The 18,860-nt window shown below is 40.7% G+C and overlaps 1 protein-coding gene across 3 annotated transcripts in view; it reads right to left on the reverse strand.

Annotated features, from left to right (window-relative positions):
• The window catches only part of CDK5RAP2 (CDK5 regulatory subunit associated protein 2), a 110,669-nt gene that overhangs the window by 27,266 nt on the left and 64,543 nt on the right, over window positions 1-18,860 (reverse strand). For all 3 annotated transcript variants that reach the window (XM_006029711.3, XM_025211238.1, XM_006029709.3), the window contains 5 exons: window positions 16,770-17,229; window positions 11,289-11,565; window positions 9,451-9,567; window positions 3,193-3,796; window positions 981-1,213 (listed from right to left, as the gene is read on the reverse strand). In XM_006029711.3, coding sequence (XP_006029773.1) covers window positions 981-1,213; window positions 3,193-3,796; window positions 9,451-9,567; window positions 11,289-11,565; window positions 16,770-17,229 — 1,691 coding nt within the window. The remainder of the gene's footprint in view (window positions 1-980; window positions 1,214-3,192; window positions 3,797-9,450; window positions 9,568-11,288; window positions 11,566-16,769; window positions 17,230-18,860) is intronic.

Below are 18,860 nucleotides of genomic sequence, written 5' to 3' on the forward strand. Positions count from 1 at the left end.
CAGAGGAAAACCTAATTTTACAAGCGTTTCTTCTTCTGAATATCACTGCTGTCCCTTCCATTCATGTGGTTTACCCCTCCTCAAAACCAACTGATCTTCTCTTCTTTAGACCTTCAGCCTTCCAAATGAGCTGTTTGGGTAGAGTTTCAACCATGCACACGACTGTGTGCATCTATGCACCCAATGCCAGGAAGTTCGCATTTGTTGTTGAGCAAGGACACGACAATCATACTATCTGCTTAATAACTTTCATCCTAGAAAATCACCTTTCATAACATACAACCCCAAACTAACAAAGCCAACCCTCCATAGCAAGTGATTCCATTATTGCCCATCACTGGTATCTATTTGCACTAGCTGCTCGAACAGGAACTGAAGTTTCCTACATTGCTATGGAAAAGTTCCACATCTCATGAAATGCAAGTGGGAATCTGCATTAAAGAATAAAACTTGTAATTAAAAGAGTATTAAGCAAAATCTACATTTTTTAATAATTTTTAAATGACTGAACTTTCCTGGCCCCAATCCAACTCTCACTGAAGCCACTGAAACGATTCCCATCAAAGACATGAGTGGAGGTGACCCAGCAGGGAGGCATGATGTGAAGTCCTGCTGGGAGCTGGGTTGATTCCTATAAGTCCTGAGGTCCACATGTTGCTAAACCCATCATTAATTCAGCTGTAACTCTTGTGGCTTTAGTCTAAACAGCTGTGGTTGTCTGGTGCACTTACCTGAAAAGGTAAATTTGGCCATTTTATGAGCATTAAAATTTAATTTATCGTGCTTTGGCAGGGACAACAGCTGCCTGCTTACCCTTGTGATTGAAAGAACTATCAGAAAGGCAACACTGAGTCACATGAAGATGGACAAGGAAAGCACATGCGAATGGTTTTCCAAAGTAAAACCTTCTCATAATTCTTCAGATTTCAAGAAAACAGTTATGCACTGCAGACAGTAAACATGGAAATATAACTACCTACCATAGAGAAACTTCTTTTCCAGCTTCTCAAACAGTTGCACACTTTGATTCAACTGTTCACGGAAGCCCTCGGCGACATAATAATCAACATCACTAGCTTGAAGCAGCTCTTCAAATGCTTTAATAAGGCTGGTCAGATGTTGATAGTAAGTGACAGAAATGCTGTGGATCTCTTTAATTTGCTGCCGTTGAAAGGAGAGTTCCCGAGCTTGGGACTGAACTAATGAATCATAGCTGAGAAAATAAAATTATCTTTAAAAACAATTTTCTGACTATAACTAACATTTAAACAAAAATAAAAGGAATTAAAATTGCATTTCCTGGCTAAAATGTTATGTTGTCCTCTCAAAATACCATCAGCAACAATGACAAATATCTTCTTAAAATTAGGCTTTGCAATTCTGGAGACAATGCACAGGTTATTATCCCTAACAATTAATTTCTAAGTCAGGTTGGCACTGAAACTCATTTGGTTTGTCTGGGAATACCTGGAAATAATCTGATTCTGAGCATCTGATAAACATGCAAGTGAAGTGGCAGCTAAAAGAGCTAGAGTGAAATAAATCGGAAAGAACATGCAACGAGAAAAAAATGCACGTGTCTTCTCTACGGTGGTTGTCTGTGGTACATTACTAAGGGCCAGACAGGGCTTAACCTTCCTCTGGAGCACCGTGTATTGTCATCTGCCAGAGGCAGGATACTAGACTTTCTCGACTTAATGTTAGTATGACAAATTCTAGTTTTCGCCGTATGCTTATTGCTACAGATGCGAGTATGACAACCAACCTACTGCCTAAACTCTTGTATTCACAAACCAGGATATAAATTTCAACTCAGATCAACCGCATTTATACTGCACATGTGGATATAGATGTCCACTTTATATTGCACCTCTCGGTATCACTGATATGGCCCTTTCTACAGGAGCATAAACATCAGTGGGGAGACAAAAGAGAGGAACTGAAAAAGGGAAGGAGAGGGAAAAAATGAACAAAATATGGGGTATAAATAAAATCTGACAGCATGGGTTGCTATAGCATTTTTATTGCCACTTGTTTCAGAAGAGATGCATAACTCACCTGGGAGTCTGTCACTTGAGAGTCATCATCCCAAACCCATGGCAATAAAAACTTTACAGCAGCCCGTATCATTACATTTCACAGGTTACATAGTTTGGTCAATGTATGTCCTATGTAATATGTAGGAAGTGTATTTCCAAGGCATGCAAATTCTTATGGATTATGAAGCAGGAGAGTATTTTTCTGAGCTAACATTAAAGGACATACCAAGTGCCCATAATATTAGATCTACTAGTACCAGCTACATCAGAGGCTAGCAAATCTCTCTCCTCATGGATTATGGAGAAACCTAAAGGTCTGAATACATTTATATTCCATCTCCTACTGTCGCATATTCCCTCAAGGGAAGATTAATCTTGCCACTACAGCAGAGGATTAGATATTAGAAGGCCCAGATTCTATGCCAGAGTACATCTGTGTGATATGTGAATACAGCATTTAATTTTTTCAGCCTCAGTTTTTCCATAAGTAAAAAAAGATACCCTCAGCCTCACAAGGAGGATTCATTAGCTTCTGAGTTACTGCTCTAAAGCTTCATTCTTCAATTTCAATATTGCTTTCAGATCTTTGAATAGAAGGCACTACTGTGCACAGTACTTGATCTTTATTATAATATTACCAATCCCTATGACTAGGGACACACAAAGCCAAAAAGATTTGCAGGAATTTGGTTACCAACTCTTCATACAAATGTGTCAGATTCTACTTCAGATATGATGCAGAAATATCCTCATCTCTTCCACGAAAGTTAAACTAAGTGCTGAAAAATTCCAGGGACTGTGATTTTGGAAGTCAATCCATTCCACACAGAAACTGGTTTGCAAACAAGAGACTGCATCAAGCAGGAGAAGTCATAGACCTCCAAGGAAAAAAGGTGTGGGTGGTCATAAAACCATCAAGGAGGTTGATATGGGCATTAATGAAGTAGCTTTTTGAATGTCAGTCACAATAGTGTGTACTTAAATGGAAAATGACTGTGAGTTTTAATAAGGGATTGCCTTAATATCAATGAAATTTAGCTGTTACAATAATGTGGTAGTGTGTAAAGGAAAGTGATCCCCACACTGGTCTCTTCAAATACTGATTATTTCCACTTACTCACGAGGGCCTGAAAAAAGCATCTGCATTACTCACTTGGATGGAGATGATTCTCTAAGTTTGGTCTGGAGGTGGTATACTTCATCAAGAAGACGCATATTTGCAATTTGCTCTTTTTCAAGTTCAGCCTCATTTTCTAATAGTAGTTGCTTAAGTCTGTCTGCTGTCTGTTCTTCAGGTGTCCCTGACAACCGGGAATTCAGGTTTTCTATGTGGATTTCATAATCCACTTGCTGATGTACTGTAGAACATGTATTAGACTGTTGCCCTTCTGTATCTTGCATTTGTAAAACATCTCCTTCTGTAGACAATGCTGCATCATTCGAAATGATATTGAAAATATCACTGGGCAAAAACTGTGTAGTAGGCTGCAAGTGAAATATGAACATTTTGTACCTGTCAAGCTCAGATTTCATATCCCTAATTCTTTGTCTCAATTCTTCTGTGTCATCCGTGACCTCATGGTCAGCAAATGTATCTGTACTTGTTACACTTAGTTTGTGAGAAAGCAGACTGTGGGAACCAGAATATGTCATAGCGGAGTCAATGTCCTCATTCTCCATGGAATCAATCTCTTTGTTTAGCTCTTTCATTGAATGTTGGTTATTCATGTTGCTTATGTTATGATGATTTTCTGTTTCTGAAAAATAAGAGGCTTGGATATGAGCATTAATAGTAATTTATCTGACATTCTGCTCAACAGCATTGGAACAAATTCCTTCACTTCGACAACAATGGAATAAAACATGGAATAATCATGGAGTAGACTGCACTTGTTCTGTGCCTCTGACCACTAATCCAACTCACACTTCTACCATTTCAAGCCCCTAATCAGCTTTCAAATAACCAATTTTCAAAACATAAAATCTGCTTCTTTCCCAAGGAGAGATTTAAAATTACATTTGCTAATTTCAATGCTGGACCAGCGACAATGCTAAATTCCTGTATCTTTCCAAAACAAAGGTGAGTACCTCACATAAAAGGCATTAAGATAAAAGCATTACGATTCATAAGCAAGCCTGATGATTTTAGATAATTCTCTCTCAAAAACTTCTAAAAATTAATTTTATTTTTTCCTCATTCCATACAAAACCAACTGCAGTTTAAAGGAAGCAGGATTTTAAAAGATAACCAAAAATAGCAAAGTTGGAAAAAGAAGTTCTGATAACTTCTCTTCAAAAAGTAGCTTAAACAAAACCCATAAAAGTGTTTGATCTTAAGCTTTCCTGCTGCTCCCTTGGGATGCCCTACACAACTCGTATTTGACTTCTCCATTCAAAAGTACTGCAGTCACCCCAGATTAATGTCAGTAAAAACTTTATACCCCAAAAGTATGTAGTCTATACTTGTAGTGTATGGAGAGGAGCGAGGAGTAAGTAGCAAGGGCAATAGTCTTCTCCAGTTACCAGGAAACAAAGTTCCTCTATAGGGCTAGGGATGAAAAACTACCACTTAGTTGGAACTTCCTCATGTTCAACTTTGTATATTAAACAAATCAAGATGACTGACCTATGTCCCTGGGAAGCCTGTACAAACTCAACATAATCTAGCCTGATTACCATATTTACTTAAATACAAGATGAGGTGTCTCCCCCCGCCCCAAATGGCATGGGGAAAAAAGCCCCCTCATTTTACAATCATGCATACAACAAAATCTCACTAAATACACGGTCTATCATTAAACTGCTACTAAAAGCAGCGTGTGCTCAGCAATGGAAACCAACTCTGAAGTTGACTAAATGCAGCCAACACTGAACATGACTACAACACACGGCCCACATTAGGCAAACATGCTGATGGGAACCCACCACAAGAATAGGTTAGTGTAGCTCATCTGAACAAGATATATGGCAGTGCCCATTAAGTGCAGTCCCTTCACCACTGACTCTTTTTCAAGTCATAGTAAGCCACAACAGTTCACCCAGAATCCCTCTGTTGCCCCATCTCTCAGCCTGGTGTATGATTAGTGTGGCCACACCCTCCATAAAGTGAAGCTGGGCCAAACTGTCCTGTGCCTCATTGTGACAGGTTCATGCCCCACTCACTGCAGGGCCAGCATTCTGGTGGCTGGTCTGCAGGCAAAGTGACCAGCACTACATGGCTGGAAGAAGCACCGCTGGTTGATCCAGTGCCTGAAAGCTCCAGGCATAAAAGGAGCCCAGGAGCCAAACCGCAAGGGAGAGACAAGGGAGCACTGGCAGCCAGATGCTTCTTCCATGGCCGGAAAAAGCCGGCTTGTCCCTGCTGGGGAGCATGCCTAGAGAGACAGCACCTGCCTATCCTGCTGGTGGAGTGTGCAGGGAGAACCTAGGCATGCAGGAACTGCTGGCAGCAAGCCTGAGGCTCTCCTTGGGGCAAAGCACCCTGGAAAAAGTGAGGACACCCAGATCGCCCAGACAGCACCAGAAAACAATTCAGGCAGTAGCTTGGGAGTGGCAGTCAACGGAGGAAGGGGCCAAGACTCAACCCCACTCACCAACACCTGTGGCTACTCCCTCAGGAGCATACACGTCAGCTGGGGCTGAGAGAGGGCAGCCCAGTGAGCACTACTGGGACCCACAGAGGGAAAGACCCTGCTCGGGAACTCCCTAATCCTGCCCATCTCAACCAAGTGGCTACGGACCCAAAGCTTCCCAGCAGGGAGTTGGCGGAGCCATGAGTGTTGCATAGGTGTGAAGAAATGCTCCATAGGATGCTCCAGTATGTGGCCAGGTGGTAGCCAGCCCAAGAACCAGGTTCAACATGGGGGCACCCACGATGTGAGACCACGTGGGAACAGGGTGCACCTCACCTCAAGAAGCCCCAAGCATTGAAAGGAAGCACTGGCCACAGCGGTCATCATTGCCCTGGCCACCTCATCATTCAAGCTGTTTTGGTTAAAAAGTATTGTTCAATTACCATTTTTGTTAGTCTGAGAGGCCGTAGCTGTACCCCTGCAGGCGGCCACAAGACCAGGCCTTAATGCAAGAGCAAATGACACCATCATCATGGCAGGACACCATCAAGGCCGACCTATAACACCTGAGTGGAATGGGATGGGGTGTAGGGGAGGAGGACCCACAAAGAAGAAGTGCTGGTAGAGTTGCCCAGGGTCCTAGGGAGACCACAGAACAACATCTTGTTGTATGGGATTTTACCTGGAGAAGTCGTGGCAAGAAAGTAGACCCTGGTGTGGCATAACCAAAAGGGCAGGGCACAAGCACAACATTAGCAGTGCAGCAATCAAGAGCCTGCCACACTCATCTGCATATAAACTTCTGGAGCATCCCAGAGCTTATAACAAGATGACCCAGTTCTGATCATGAATAAGGGTTAATTAGTATATGGATCCTTTGTGAAGAGTATCTGCAGTATACATGCATACTGAGCAGTGATGAGCTGTGGGGTCACCGTGGCTTGAAATGCTGTTGAATTGGGTTGAGGGGGAGGCCCAGCCCAATGAACTACTGGGACTACTCCACTAGTGTGTCACGAATCCTGTAATTTCTTCCACCATTTAATAGTTTGTACTATATAAGTAGGTGCCAAAGTGCTGCTCAAAAGTGTATTAATCGAGTGCCTGTACTAAAACTTGCAGCAGTTTCAAAACAAAAAAAAGGAAACATGCATCAATTCTGGACAAATGAAGTGCATGGGTACTATATACAAATTGCCACAGACACGTTTAATTTCAAGGTTATTGTTTTCAAATTTGCTCCTTACTTCCATTTGCTCAGGGAGAGCAGGGTCTCACAGTAAGGAGAGGGGGAAGTGGCTGCCAGGGGAAAAATTGGAGGAGGCACAAAACAAAGGGCTACTTGACACCCCCCCACTTCCCCTGATTTACTTCTCTTGCTGTAGTGGGAGACCAATTCAAGGCAAATCTCCAATAATTAGATTCTATACCTGGAAAATTACAACAAATGTATACATTTTCCATATATAGAATCTAATTATTGGGGGGCTGACTTATAATCAGGGTCATCTTCTATTCACGTAAATATGGTATTTACCTCCCTGTTTGGTGTAGCTAGAAGAGAGATGTAGGGCCTTTGTATGGATAGTTTAGAAATTACCAGCTGTTCTTGCATACCACATACCCCAGAGTATAGCACACACCTTGTTGAAGGCAAAAATGATGGAAAAAATGTATTTTCAGTCATGACCACAAGGAACATGGAGGCCACATGGAACAGGGACAGTCTACTCTTCATCATCACTTACTCTCTTCTTGCAAAATCCACAGCTCTAACTTTAATCCAGTCACAGCTGCTGCTGAATTGGTAGCAGTTTTTGGCTGCTGTGCCAAAAACTGCTGCTAATTCAGCAGAAACTGTGACTGGATTAAAGCTTAAGCTGTGGAACTTAGAAGGAGAGAATGAGTGACCCTGGGTTGCAGTCTCCACCCTTCCTGCTTGCTGCCAGGAACCCAACATGGAGCCAGCTCCTGGCAGCCATTCCAACACCCCCATACCTCTGTTCTGGCACAGAAATCAGCTTCTCATGTAAAACAGGCCCCCAACTTTGAAGGGTGATTTTGGGGGAAAGGGTGGGTGCAGTATATGAGCATATTTAGTAACAACAAGACAATGACCACATGCCAAAAATGATGGAATAACATATTGTGAAAGCCACATTGCTTTAGGAGTAGAACATTCAAAATAGAAACATCAGGGCTTCAGTGGCCAACTGTCAGATGAAAATGAAGTAAGACCTAAACATGGAATTGACTGATAAAATAATAAGGAATTCTAAAGACTAGTGACAGAGCAGATTCCATGAGCTTGTATCATGCTAAGAAGTCAGCTCAGACAACATACTTTGAAGACTCTATTGTAGTTATCTCCATTTATGGTACGAGAACCAGTCAACCACTCATACTGGTCTGAGTCATCAGAATTTGTTTTCCTTAACTGAGGTGTAAAGCATATTCAACAGTCTACCGACTAAACCTTTAAAAAGTTTGGAAACAGGCATACCAACCAAAGGAAAGGCACCATAAAGTACCAACGCTTCCAAGGAGGAGTTTTCATCCTAATTCCTTAAGGGCTTGACCCTGTAAAGTGCTAAGTACCTTCAACGGTCACTGCTCCCACAAATTTCAACAGCAGTTGAAGATGTTCAGCTATCAAGCTCTAACTCAATCCAAAATTCAAACTCAACAGATTGCAAATAGATTGGTCTAAGGGAGCGGGATGAACATGGAGGGGCAAGTCAAGCTTGAGCACAAGAAAATATAAATAATTCTCCCATCTGAATCAGAGGATGAGAAAATCACAATGTGCTTATCTATCCCATGCATACTGAAAAACAAGATGCTGCACAGCCTGAGACCTAGAATGCTGCATCATTGCTTACGCTGGAGAACCGACTGTTTACTAGTTCACTGCCTCCTCCTGCTTATTCTCCACCTGAAAGGCATAATCCCCTGACTTTGCAGTTGGTTGCTGTAATGATTAAGGTGTCAACAAGGTTGCAGATTCAGATGACGAATAAACCATGAGACCAGATGAACTCAAACTCAGTAATCCCGCTTTCACACAAATGTCCCATATAATAAAAATGGGAAATAAAAACAGAAAATATGGAAGCACTGTTTCTAATTAGAACGCTTGTAATCGTTTTTCATGAGACAGTAACTGCTCTTTAACTGAATGCATATGATTTGATTCTCCAACTCTTACTGATTGACTTCAGCAGGACTACTCACGAGTAAAAATTACTCACATGGGCAAGAGTTGCAAAATTAGTCTGATACTCAGTATTCTTCATGCAGCTAGATAAATAGGTCATTCAAGCCCTCTCAGAAAGACAAATGGATTATATAAAACCACATAGTACACAGTATTAACCCCATTTACATTTTCATTAAATGATTCAGGTTTCAGGCAAGTCAAATGCCTTCATATAAATTCAGATAAACAAAATGCTATCGTTCTATTGCTTCATCCTTGCATTCATCATGTATGCAAAAGCACACAGTAATGAATATATTCAGTTCGCTAAATGAATCAGAAGAATTGCGGACGTTTGCAGGAAAGCGTATAGGGAGTTAGGCACGCAACTCATTATTTTTACTGGAAACTGCTCATACATCCTTGTGACTTCAGAAAACATATCCCTTAAGATACTAACTTGGAATTCTTGGGGACAGTAATTCTATACTAATTAAGTAAACGATATTGAAAGCCAAAAAAATCAAGGAAAAATGGTTAATTATAGTAAATATGAAATCATCTACAATTTACATACAAAACATTAAACTTAGTCGCTTTCAGAATCCTGCTCTCTCATTATTTTGTTGTCATACTCTACCTTGCCTCTCTCTCTGACTGTTGGTGGTTTTATTTTCATTCTTGTCATGGGTATCAAATCCACCATCCAGAGCATTCACCTGGACCTCTTTGTAGTCCAGATTGATCACTGACTCAGCTAGAAGGAAAAATAAAACAGAAAGCTGGAAGTGACTGGAAAAAAAGAGTCAAAAGTGGATAATAAAATAACCAATGGTGCAATAATTCAGAATGGCAAAGTCATCGAAATAAGAACTGCCGTAGTAAATATTCGACTGATGTGAAACAGCCTATGCACACATTTTTAAATGTATGAATCAATTATCAGGATAATGATGAAGAATTTGAATGTCAAGGGATTCTTACTCAACATGAATATCTTACCACCAAATGTTAGTGTTGGGACATCACCTGATGAGCACATACAAACACACAGGCAGACAAGGTTCCTTGGGTGAATTTGATATCTTTTATTAGACCAACCCAAATAGTTGGTGTGTGCTCTTCCATCCAGGAAGAGCACACACCAACTGCTGAAACTTCTTTAGCCTGACGAAGGGTTTTTGAACCTGAAAGCTTGCTTAGTAACTATTCTCCAGCTATTTGGGTTGGTCTAATAAAAGATATCAAATTCACCCAAGGAACCTTGTCTGCCTATGTCCTTAGACCAACACAGCTACAACCTAAACCCCTACAAACACATACAAACTTTCAACACTCTTCACAATACAGCCAGTAGTTGACTTAAAGTGTGGTCTTAACCTACTTTTGTGTATATTTGCAGTAAAGATTCAATTAAAATCAATAAACATTCAATAACATTACTTATTTTTTTAACAACATTTGCAACATCATTTTCTATAAACCTCCCAGAGCCCCTGAATCTCAGCATGTGATGAATGCTGTTCTTCATTGAGGTACGTGTGCAGGGTTACAAGCCAAAGGATTACTGAAGCTCCAATAGGTAACCAACTATTTCAGGATCCAGGCCAAAATTTGATCTGGTTCACTCCACAGATCACTGACTAGGTCCTACTTCCACTAAAGTCAGTGGCTGAAGTCCCATCAACTTCAGTAGTAATTCAGAACCTCTCGTCCCCACCTGCTTCTTTTCATACTTACTTAAGTACAGCGTATCCATCTCATTCTACCACAGTCACTGTTGGCAAAGAAGACTCGTCCTCTGCAATTTGTGCCTTCTGGAACTGTAGATTCTGTCTCCCATCTCATTTCAGATCCTTAAAATATCTCTTTTCCTCCATTCAGACTTTATAACCCCCTCACTTATTGATCTTATAGCCAAAAGCATTTTTCACCAAAGTGCATCTTTCTTTAATATACATTGCCCACTGTCTTATAATCTGTAATACTTTGCTGATATAGATATTTTGTTTACTGCTAGATTTAAGTTAAACCCAGAACACTAGAAACAGACATCTGAAAACTTGTTTGATCAATGGGAATGTTAGGTACACTCACTTATACAACAAAGGTAGTGTTTTTTCAGTCTTACATGTTTTCCATTAAATTCAAATTCTTTAAATGAATACTTTGGTTTACCCAAATATAAATATAAATGTGCTCTGAAACTCATTTATTATATATTTATGCCAGGCATACCATGTACCTTTATTGCCTACCAAGCTGCATTACATTGCAGCTATAAAGATAAATTTAACTTGAAAACGCCACTAACGTATTCCAAGACGTATTTGTCCCCAAGTAAACTGCAAGATTAAGCAGTATCATATGTATGTTAAAGTGATCTCCCTTTTATTTCCACTTTAAGAAAAGAAGCTAATATTTCAAGCTATACAACATGTTATTCTGTCTTCTCTTTAAATGCAAATGTTTATTTACCTCTCACTGATGCTCTTCTCTGTTCAAGAGGCGTCTCTTGAAAATTTTCAATTAGAGATTTGCTCAAAGATAACTCTTTGTCTCTTGTTGTTTGTTGCTGAAGTTGGTCGTTTTGCATTTTACTTTCCTTGAGACCTCCATCAACAGCCATGATCCGGTGCTGTAAATGCATATCTGGCTTGTGTGTGCAGGAGGCTAATGGAATGTTTCCTAATGATCTAGATGACTTTAATGGAACAGGTAGACGGGACTTCTTGGACAGGTAAACGGAATCACTCTGAAACACACGTTTAATAAAATGTGGGGGTTGGCCATACGTATTCAACATTTGGTTTAGCCCGTATAAGCAGGTTCTCACCTGTTTTATATGCATACAAATAAAATGTTATGCATATCAGTTAACTAATCTATTATGCAGCTTTGAAAATAAGATGGTGATACCCTTGCAGAGAAAAAGAGTATTTGTAGGGAACAGAGATATCCTCCTAGCCTAGTTTTTATGATTTTCTAAAAATAACTGCTGATTATGGATCCATAGCCCTGGGTCTTCTGACTTCTAGTGGTGGAATCAAGACAGCAGATTGACTGTCTATGCACAAAGACTCATAATCACCAGGTATGTTAAGTGCATATTGTGCATATGCCTTAGAGGGATACATTTATATCTCCCGTTTTGTCTAACAAGTCACTCACTTATTCAAGAGATACCATGAAGGATCTTTGAGCTTAGTATCTTAACTTCTATTCTTCTTTTTCCCCACTCTAAAGGACCTCCTAATTCTTCACACATTGCTCAAGGCATTATCTTTGCTTCCTCCTCTCTTTATGCAGATAGGCCCAGCTTTTCAGCAACCTCCCCAGGCCTCCTCCCAACCCCCACCTCAATCTTTTGAGCCAATGAGTGCTGTTTATTGTGTCCATCACAAAGGGACACTAGACCATAGGGACGGTTTCTTCTCTCACACACCCTAAAAGATGAACAACACTGCCTCTGAAGGGCTCCAATTTCCTATATTTATGGCCATGTTGCATCTCTCTCTCTAATATTCTAATATTATAAAATCCTAAGTCTGTCTGTCTGTCCATAATGCTTTATTCGCACTCTGATTAGCTGATGGAAACAGCCAATCAGAGTGCTCCAAGCGTGGGGGAGTGCTGCACGATTCCGAAGCCGTGCCAAGGACCGGACAGAGGGTGGGGGAGCCGAGGCCAGGAGTGAGGCCTTGGCTCCCCCACCCCACTCCCTGCAAGAGGAAGAACAGCAGCAGCATGGCGCATTAGGTGGCGGCACTCCACTGCAGCACCATCCTCCACTGTCATTCTTGACGGGAAACTGGCTAGTCTTATCATAAATTTTAAACCACCAGGGCAAGGAAAATTGGTTAGGGGGCCAGGGCACATGTCTTATGAGGAGAGGCTGAGGGAACGGGGCTTATTTAGTCTAGAGAAGAGGAGACTGAGAGGGGATTTAATAGCAGCCTTCAACTACCTAAAGTGGGGTCCAAAAAAGGATGGAGCTGGACTGTTCTTAGTTGTGGCAAAGAGCAGAACAAGGAGCAATGGTTTCAAGTTGCAGCAAGGGAAGTTTAGGTTAAATATTAGGAAAAACGGTCTCACTAGGAGGGCGGTGAAGCACTGGAATGGGTTACGTAGAGAGGTGGTGGCATCTCTATCCTTGGAGGTTTTTAAGGCCTGGCTTGACAAAGTCCTGGCTGGGATTATCTGGTTGGGGATGGTCCTGCTTTGAGCAGGGGTTAGACTAGATGACCTCCTGGAGTCCCTTCCAACCCTAATTTTCTATGATTCTATGATTTTAGCCTGTCGCCTTTTGGGAATTTCCCAAACAATAAATACATTTTAGTTGTCAACACTGTAAGACAGAAAGAATGAAATCTCAGTTTTCAAACTCACACGCTCTGCTGACAAGAACTACAGTACTGTGTGAAATAATAATAAAAAAATCAATATTATCCTCTTTAAATAGACCTAGTTTACACCTGTTATGTATGTGCTCCACTAGTGTGTCACGAGTCCTGTAATTTCTTCTACCATTTAATTTATTCTGAAGTACTGTTCTACATTCATTTCCTAGCAATTATAGTCTTTACACAATTTAAAATAATAAAAAGCAAGTTCCATTTTTGCTAATGACATACTCAATTCCTTTGGTGCATATGAATGCAATATCATTTGGAAGCTGGAAAATAAATCCAATTGCGGTAACTTCCTCATTCTTTCATTAAAACGTGCTTGAAACTATTCTCAGATCCATGTTAGGGCTATGGTATGACACCTGTTAGTCTTAACTGTCCAATGTGCAAAATCCAACTCGGCCTACTGAATAACACTGTTTATACAAAGTCAGCCAAAAAGAAAAGTTAAAAGAAATGCTGAATTAGTGCAAACAGGAAAGTTTTTTGATGCAACTAAATCAAGAGTTGGGACTGATCAACAAGAAGAGGATGAAATTGGAAAATAAGGAACCACAACTAGCGTGTTGGAATTCAGGCCTAACTAGTGAACCAGGGTATTGAAGAGGCAACAGATCACTCTAGACATCAAATTCAGTGCTCTCCTGCTAAAGGATCCACTGCTGCCATTATCGGAGACAGGATACTGAGCAAAATGGGCCACTGGTCTGATCCAGTATGGCACTTCTAACGTGTTCTCCCTCAGCTTTTTGCCTGCTCCTGAGACCAGGTGCACTTGATATGGTCTCCTACAGCATTCTTGCAAGCAAGCTGAGGAAGTATGGTTTGGATGACTGGACTGGAAGGTGAATAAAAAACTGGCTGGATCATAAGACTCAAAGGGTAGTTAATAACCAATGGCTCAATGTCTAGTTGGAAGCCTGTATCAAGTGGAGTGCTCCAGGGGTCAGTCCCAGGGCTGGTTTTGTTCAATATCTTCATCACTGACCTGGAGGATGGGATGAAGTGCATGCCTCAGGAAGTTTGCAGATGATACCAAGCTGGGTAGAGTAGCAGAAATTCTGGACGGTAGGGCTAGGATTCAGAGAGACCTTGACAAATTGGAGGATTGGACCAAAAGAAATCTCAGGAGGTTCAATAAAGATCAATGCAAAGTCCTACACTTGGGACAGAACAATCCCATGCACCAGCGGTATAGGCGGGGGACCAACTGGCTAAGCAGCAGCTCTGCAGAAAAGCACCCGGGGGTTACAGTGAACAATAAGATGAATTTGAGCCAACAGTGTGCCCTTGTTGAAAAAAAGGCTAACAGCATACTGGGCTGCATTACTAGAATTGTTGCCAGCAGATTGAGAGAAGTAATTATTCCCCTCTATCCAGCACTAGTGAGGCCACATCTGGCTTTCTGGGCCCTGCACTACAGGGCGAGGGTGTAGAAAACTTGGAGACAGTCTCGTGGAAGACAACAAAAACAATTAACGGGCTGGGCCACAACTTCTGAGAAGACACCGAGGGAAATGGGCTTATTTAGTCTGGAGAAGAGAAGACTGATTCAATAGCAGCCTTCAACTACCTGAAGTGGGGTTCCAAAGAGGACAGAGCTGGACTGTTGGCAGTGGTGGCAGAGGACAGAACATGGAACAATGGTCTCAAGTTGCAGAAAGGGATGTTTAGGTTAGATATTAGGAAAATCTACTCGCATGGTGGGTAGTAAAGGACTGGAACAGGCTACAGAGAAAGGTGGTGGAATCTTGGAAGTTTTTAAGACCTGGATAGACAAGGCCTTGGCTGGGATAATCTAGTTGGGGATGGTCCTGCCTTGAGCTGGGGGTTGGACTAGACTAGATGACCTCCTGAGGTCCCTTCCAAATATAAGTTTCTATGATTGTATGGTTACCAGCATGACAGGATAAGATAGCACATGCACTGCTGCCCAGCCTGAGAATGACTTGTAAAGGAGAGGGACCTTGCCAGACTAACCAGATAATGCCCTGGGGCAAGAAAGAAAGCCAAGGTCCACAGCAACAGCTGCTGTGGCCCACTTGCCAGCCCTACGCATACACATCCACGGCTGACTAAACACCGCTTAGCATCTTGAGAAGATTAACAAAACTTTTTAATGTCCTACCTCTCCTCTCCTTTTGTGTCTGCTCTGTAAAAAAAGCAAGAAAGGTAACACCATTCTCACAGTGACCAACCTGAAATTCACCAACAGAGCTCACCAACCTTTTCCTCTCCGCTAAGGATTAACAGAATAACTGACTAATTGAAAAGCTTCTCTCTCGTGAAGGCACTTATATTTTGATTGTTGTTCCTGCTTAACTGCTCAGCTTCAATTTCTAAGGGCTTTATATTTTGGTTCTGTTTCTTTGTCTCTTACGTAGCGTAATCAATGCATTAACGAACTTGGGCATGTTTTTTTTAGATCACGCTTGCCATGAAACGAAGACGACCAGGGTTTCCATACCCAAAACTTTTAATCACATTTGACTCATTAATACTTTACAGTGACATGGTCACAGGAATGTTTTTGATTCTCTGAGCCCAGTTATTCTACTGAAATTGGCATTAAAGGTTTTGAGAGAAATACATGATGTTGCTGATAATCTACTACTGTTGATACTGCTGGTCCACACAAAAAGCTCCTTCTTTCTGTTGATACTGCTGGTCACAGCAGCTACTCCTTATTCGGAGTGGACTCCAGTCCTCCTTAGCTGTTCAGCATCTCAGAAGCAGAGCTCTGTCCCTGCCTGTTCTGCAGAAGCTAAAATCTTCAGAGGGGCTTCCACTTAGTCTAAAGAGACTGATACAATTATAAATGCATGTTTTTTAGGAGAGGCAATGTTTCATACCAGGTTTTAACAATCACTGTTGGGGGCCACTAACCCTATGCATGTGCAAATCCAGCAGTTACATGCCAAAAAGCTAAACTTGCACAAAAAGTCCATAATCTGCAGTCAAATTAGAGCTTTAGCAGTGTTATGTACTAATATGGGCGTGCAAAAATGTAACAAAGAATTGGGGCCACTTTTCAAAATTTGGTCTTACTTGTCTAAGAATAAACAGCAACGGTAAAACTTAATGAAAGGAACTCAGGTTAGGTGAAATATATTTCTAACTCTCCGGCGGCTCACTGGACATTAGGCAAATCACAGATTTTTCAGAATTCATTCTCAGACTGACATTGCCATTTCAGAATAGTATGCTTTCAGACCCATTTTACTCTGTTGTGAACAACTATGGCAGATTTAAGGGAGTAAAGAATCAGGCCCTTAGACTATAATTTATCCATCTGTCCAACAGTTACAATATTCACCCGTATCTACTCCAACTGAGCAGCAAAGCTTAATTAATTAATGTTTCTTAAGCACACTGAAGTATAGGATGAAAGGCATTGAATAGCAAGTACAATTAATCTGAAATATATTTGGCAGAAACCTCATCAACTAATTTTTAAAATTACACAAAACCAAGATACACTTTAGAAATAAAGCACATTGCTGTGTATCTATCCCCTAAGCGGTAAAAAGAGAATCTTAAACAAACTTACTTTATTTGTTCTACTTGCACGAGAAAGTCTCTCATGCTGTTCGTCTTCCTTAAACACGTTTTCTTGCTGGTGATCTTTTTCTGCATTTAATCTTGAATATTTTTTTTCTTCTAAGGCTTCTTTTTTGCCTTCATGTTTGAATCTCATGACATTACCCTCTATAGTCATTGTTTGTGTAGCTGTGTCTTTCAGTTCCACTTTCAACAATTCAATATCCTTATTAATCTGTGGCGCTGTATCTGGATAAAGCTTCTCTTTCCCATCAACAGTTGACTTCAGTTCTTCTTGCTGCTTTAAGAATTTATTGACCTGCTTGAAATATTTGAGTTCAGTTCTTAGTTGAATAATCATTTGCCTAAGATCTTTTTCATCCTTATTCTCTATTTCTTCAATTGAACATTCTTCCTTAGTTGTGTTCAGATGATCTAACAGTTCACTTACAATTTTCATTTGTTCTTGTCTGTTTTATTCAGAGAGGAAGGAAAAAAAAAGCCTTTTGTTTAAGAAAATAAGAACACTGAAGAAACACGTTAGCAGAGCTTGGACATAACTGTATACTCCTAGGAGATTCCATTTTACCTCCAAATAGATCAGATCAGAGAATCTCAAACTATATCTTAGTATGGACCATACCAGAATAGAGAGCTCACCTTATGGATGATCCCCCTTTCCATTCTTGATCTCGGAGACTACATCCCTTCCTCCCATTCCTGATTATCTAATAAGCCTGTGACAATTACAGCAATTGGTTACCCAGAACAACACAATTTAGGGTCAGTTTTTCAGAAGAGTTTACCCTCCCATTTGGAAACCTTAATAAAGTGGCCATTGAAAACATGGGAACTACTAAATGTTGGACTCTGTTGTGAAAATTTGGCCTTTCAGATACTTCAGCTGTCTTTTAACACAGGGTAGAAACTGGAAACAGAGAAGCAGCCAGCAGCATGCGCCAAACTAGCTCTGCAGACCCCCATCATGTGCTCCACAGATAATCAGTGGTCCATGGGCCACAATTTGGAAAGCAATGTTTTAAGAGGAAACATAAGTTAAATAAGGGGCATTAAATTATACACAAGGCCTCAAATTCCAAGGCTGATTTAATGAGTCCAATAAAGAACTGTTTGAGCCACTAAATATATAAACCGGCATTTAAAACAACAGCATTTTTATATCTGGCATTTGAAATGGAAGATGCTAACTATGCTTTTTATAGCTTTTTTTTCTGCCATCTAATATCATTAATGAGAATTAAGTTACCCAACAGTAGAGACTCATCACCAGTCAGTCTGGTAATTTATACTAGGACACAGAAAAGATTACACACTAGAGTACTAAAGATGATGGTGATGGAATTGCTCATTAGCAGACTTTTAAGTAAGGTTAAGAAATAAAACAACATTATATATTCATCTTTTAAGACAGTAATATCTCCTCATCTGCCACTAAGTATTGTCTTGACAACTAAAATCATTTATATTTCTTGGCTGGCTTGAATAATAATGGAGAAGCATAGGACTGGTTGAGTAGAGTTAACTGAGGAAGACAGAACAAGAGCTTTTGTAGCTACACAGAGGCAGAGTACTAGCCTGAACAGGTGACACCGAGATTGGGTCTCATATTCATAGAACTGCTCGAGATGCTTTACAGAGAAGATAGGTTGTGTAACTTTCCAGAAGCCCCTGTGGCTACCTGAAGAAATGAGGCTGATGAGTACCAAAAGGAGTCACACTAACCTGCAATCCAGGTCATGATAACCAGGGCAGAATCAGTAGAGGAAAAACTAATAGAGGATTCCACAAAGCAGCGGAGAGGACATAATTCAGTATCCTACAGCCAGATGCTTTAGTCATTTGAGTAAGGAATTACAATGCAAAACTACTTGGTTCCAACTCAACCAGGGACTTGCTGTGTGCGGGTTGCTTAAATTGCTCAGCGCCCCAGTTTCCCCAACTATGAAGTGGGGATAATAATCCTTATCTATTCTACCAGGTGTTGTGAACCTTTATCTGTTGTACTCGTAAAAAGTGTTTTGAAATCCTTAGGTAAAGTGCACTATATTATCAACATTATCTTTTTACCACTCCACTCTTT

This window comes from Alligator sinensis, unplaced genomic scaffold, assembly GCF_000455745.1.
Source record: "Alligator sinensis unplaced genomic scaffold, ASM45574v1 scaffold388_1, whole genome shotgun sequence".
Classification (NCBI taxonomy): Eukaryota; Metazoa; Chordata; order Crocodylia; family Alligatoridae; genus Alligator; species Alligator sinensis.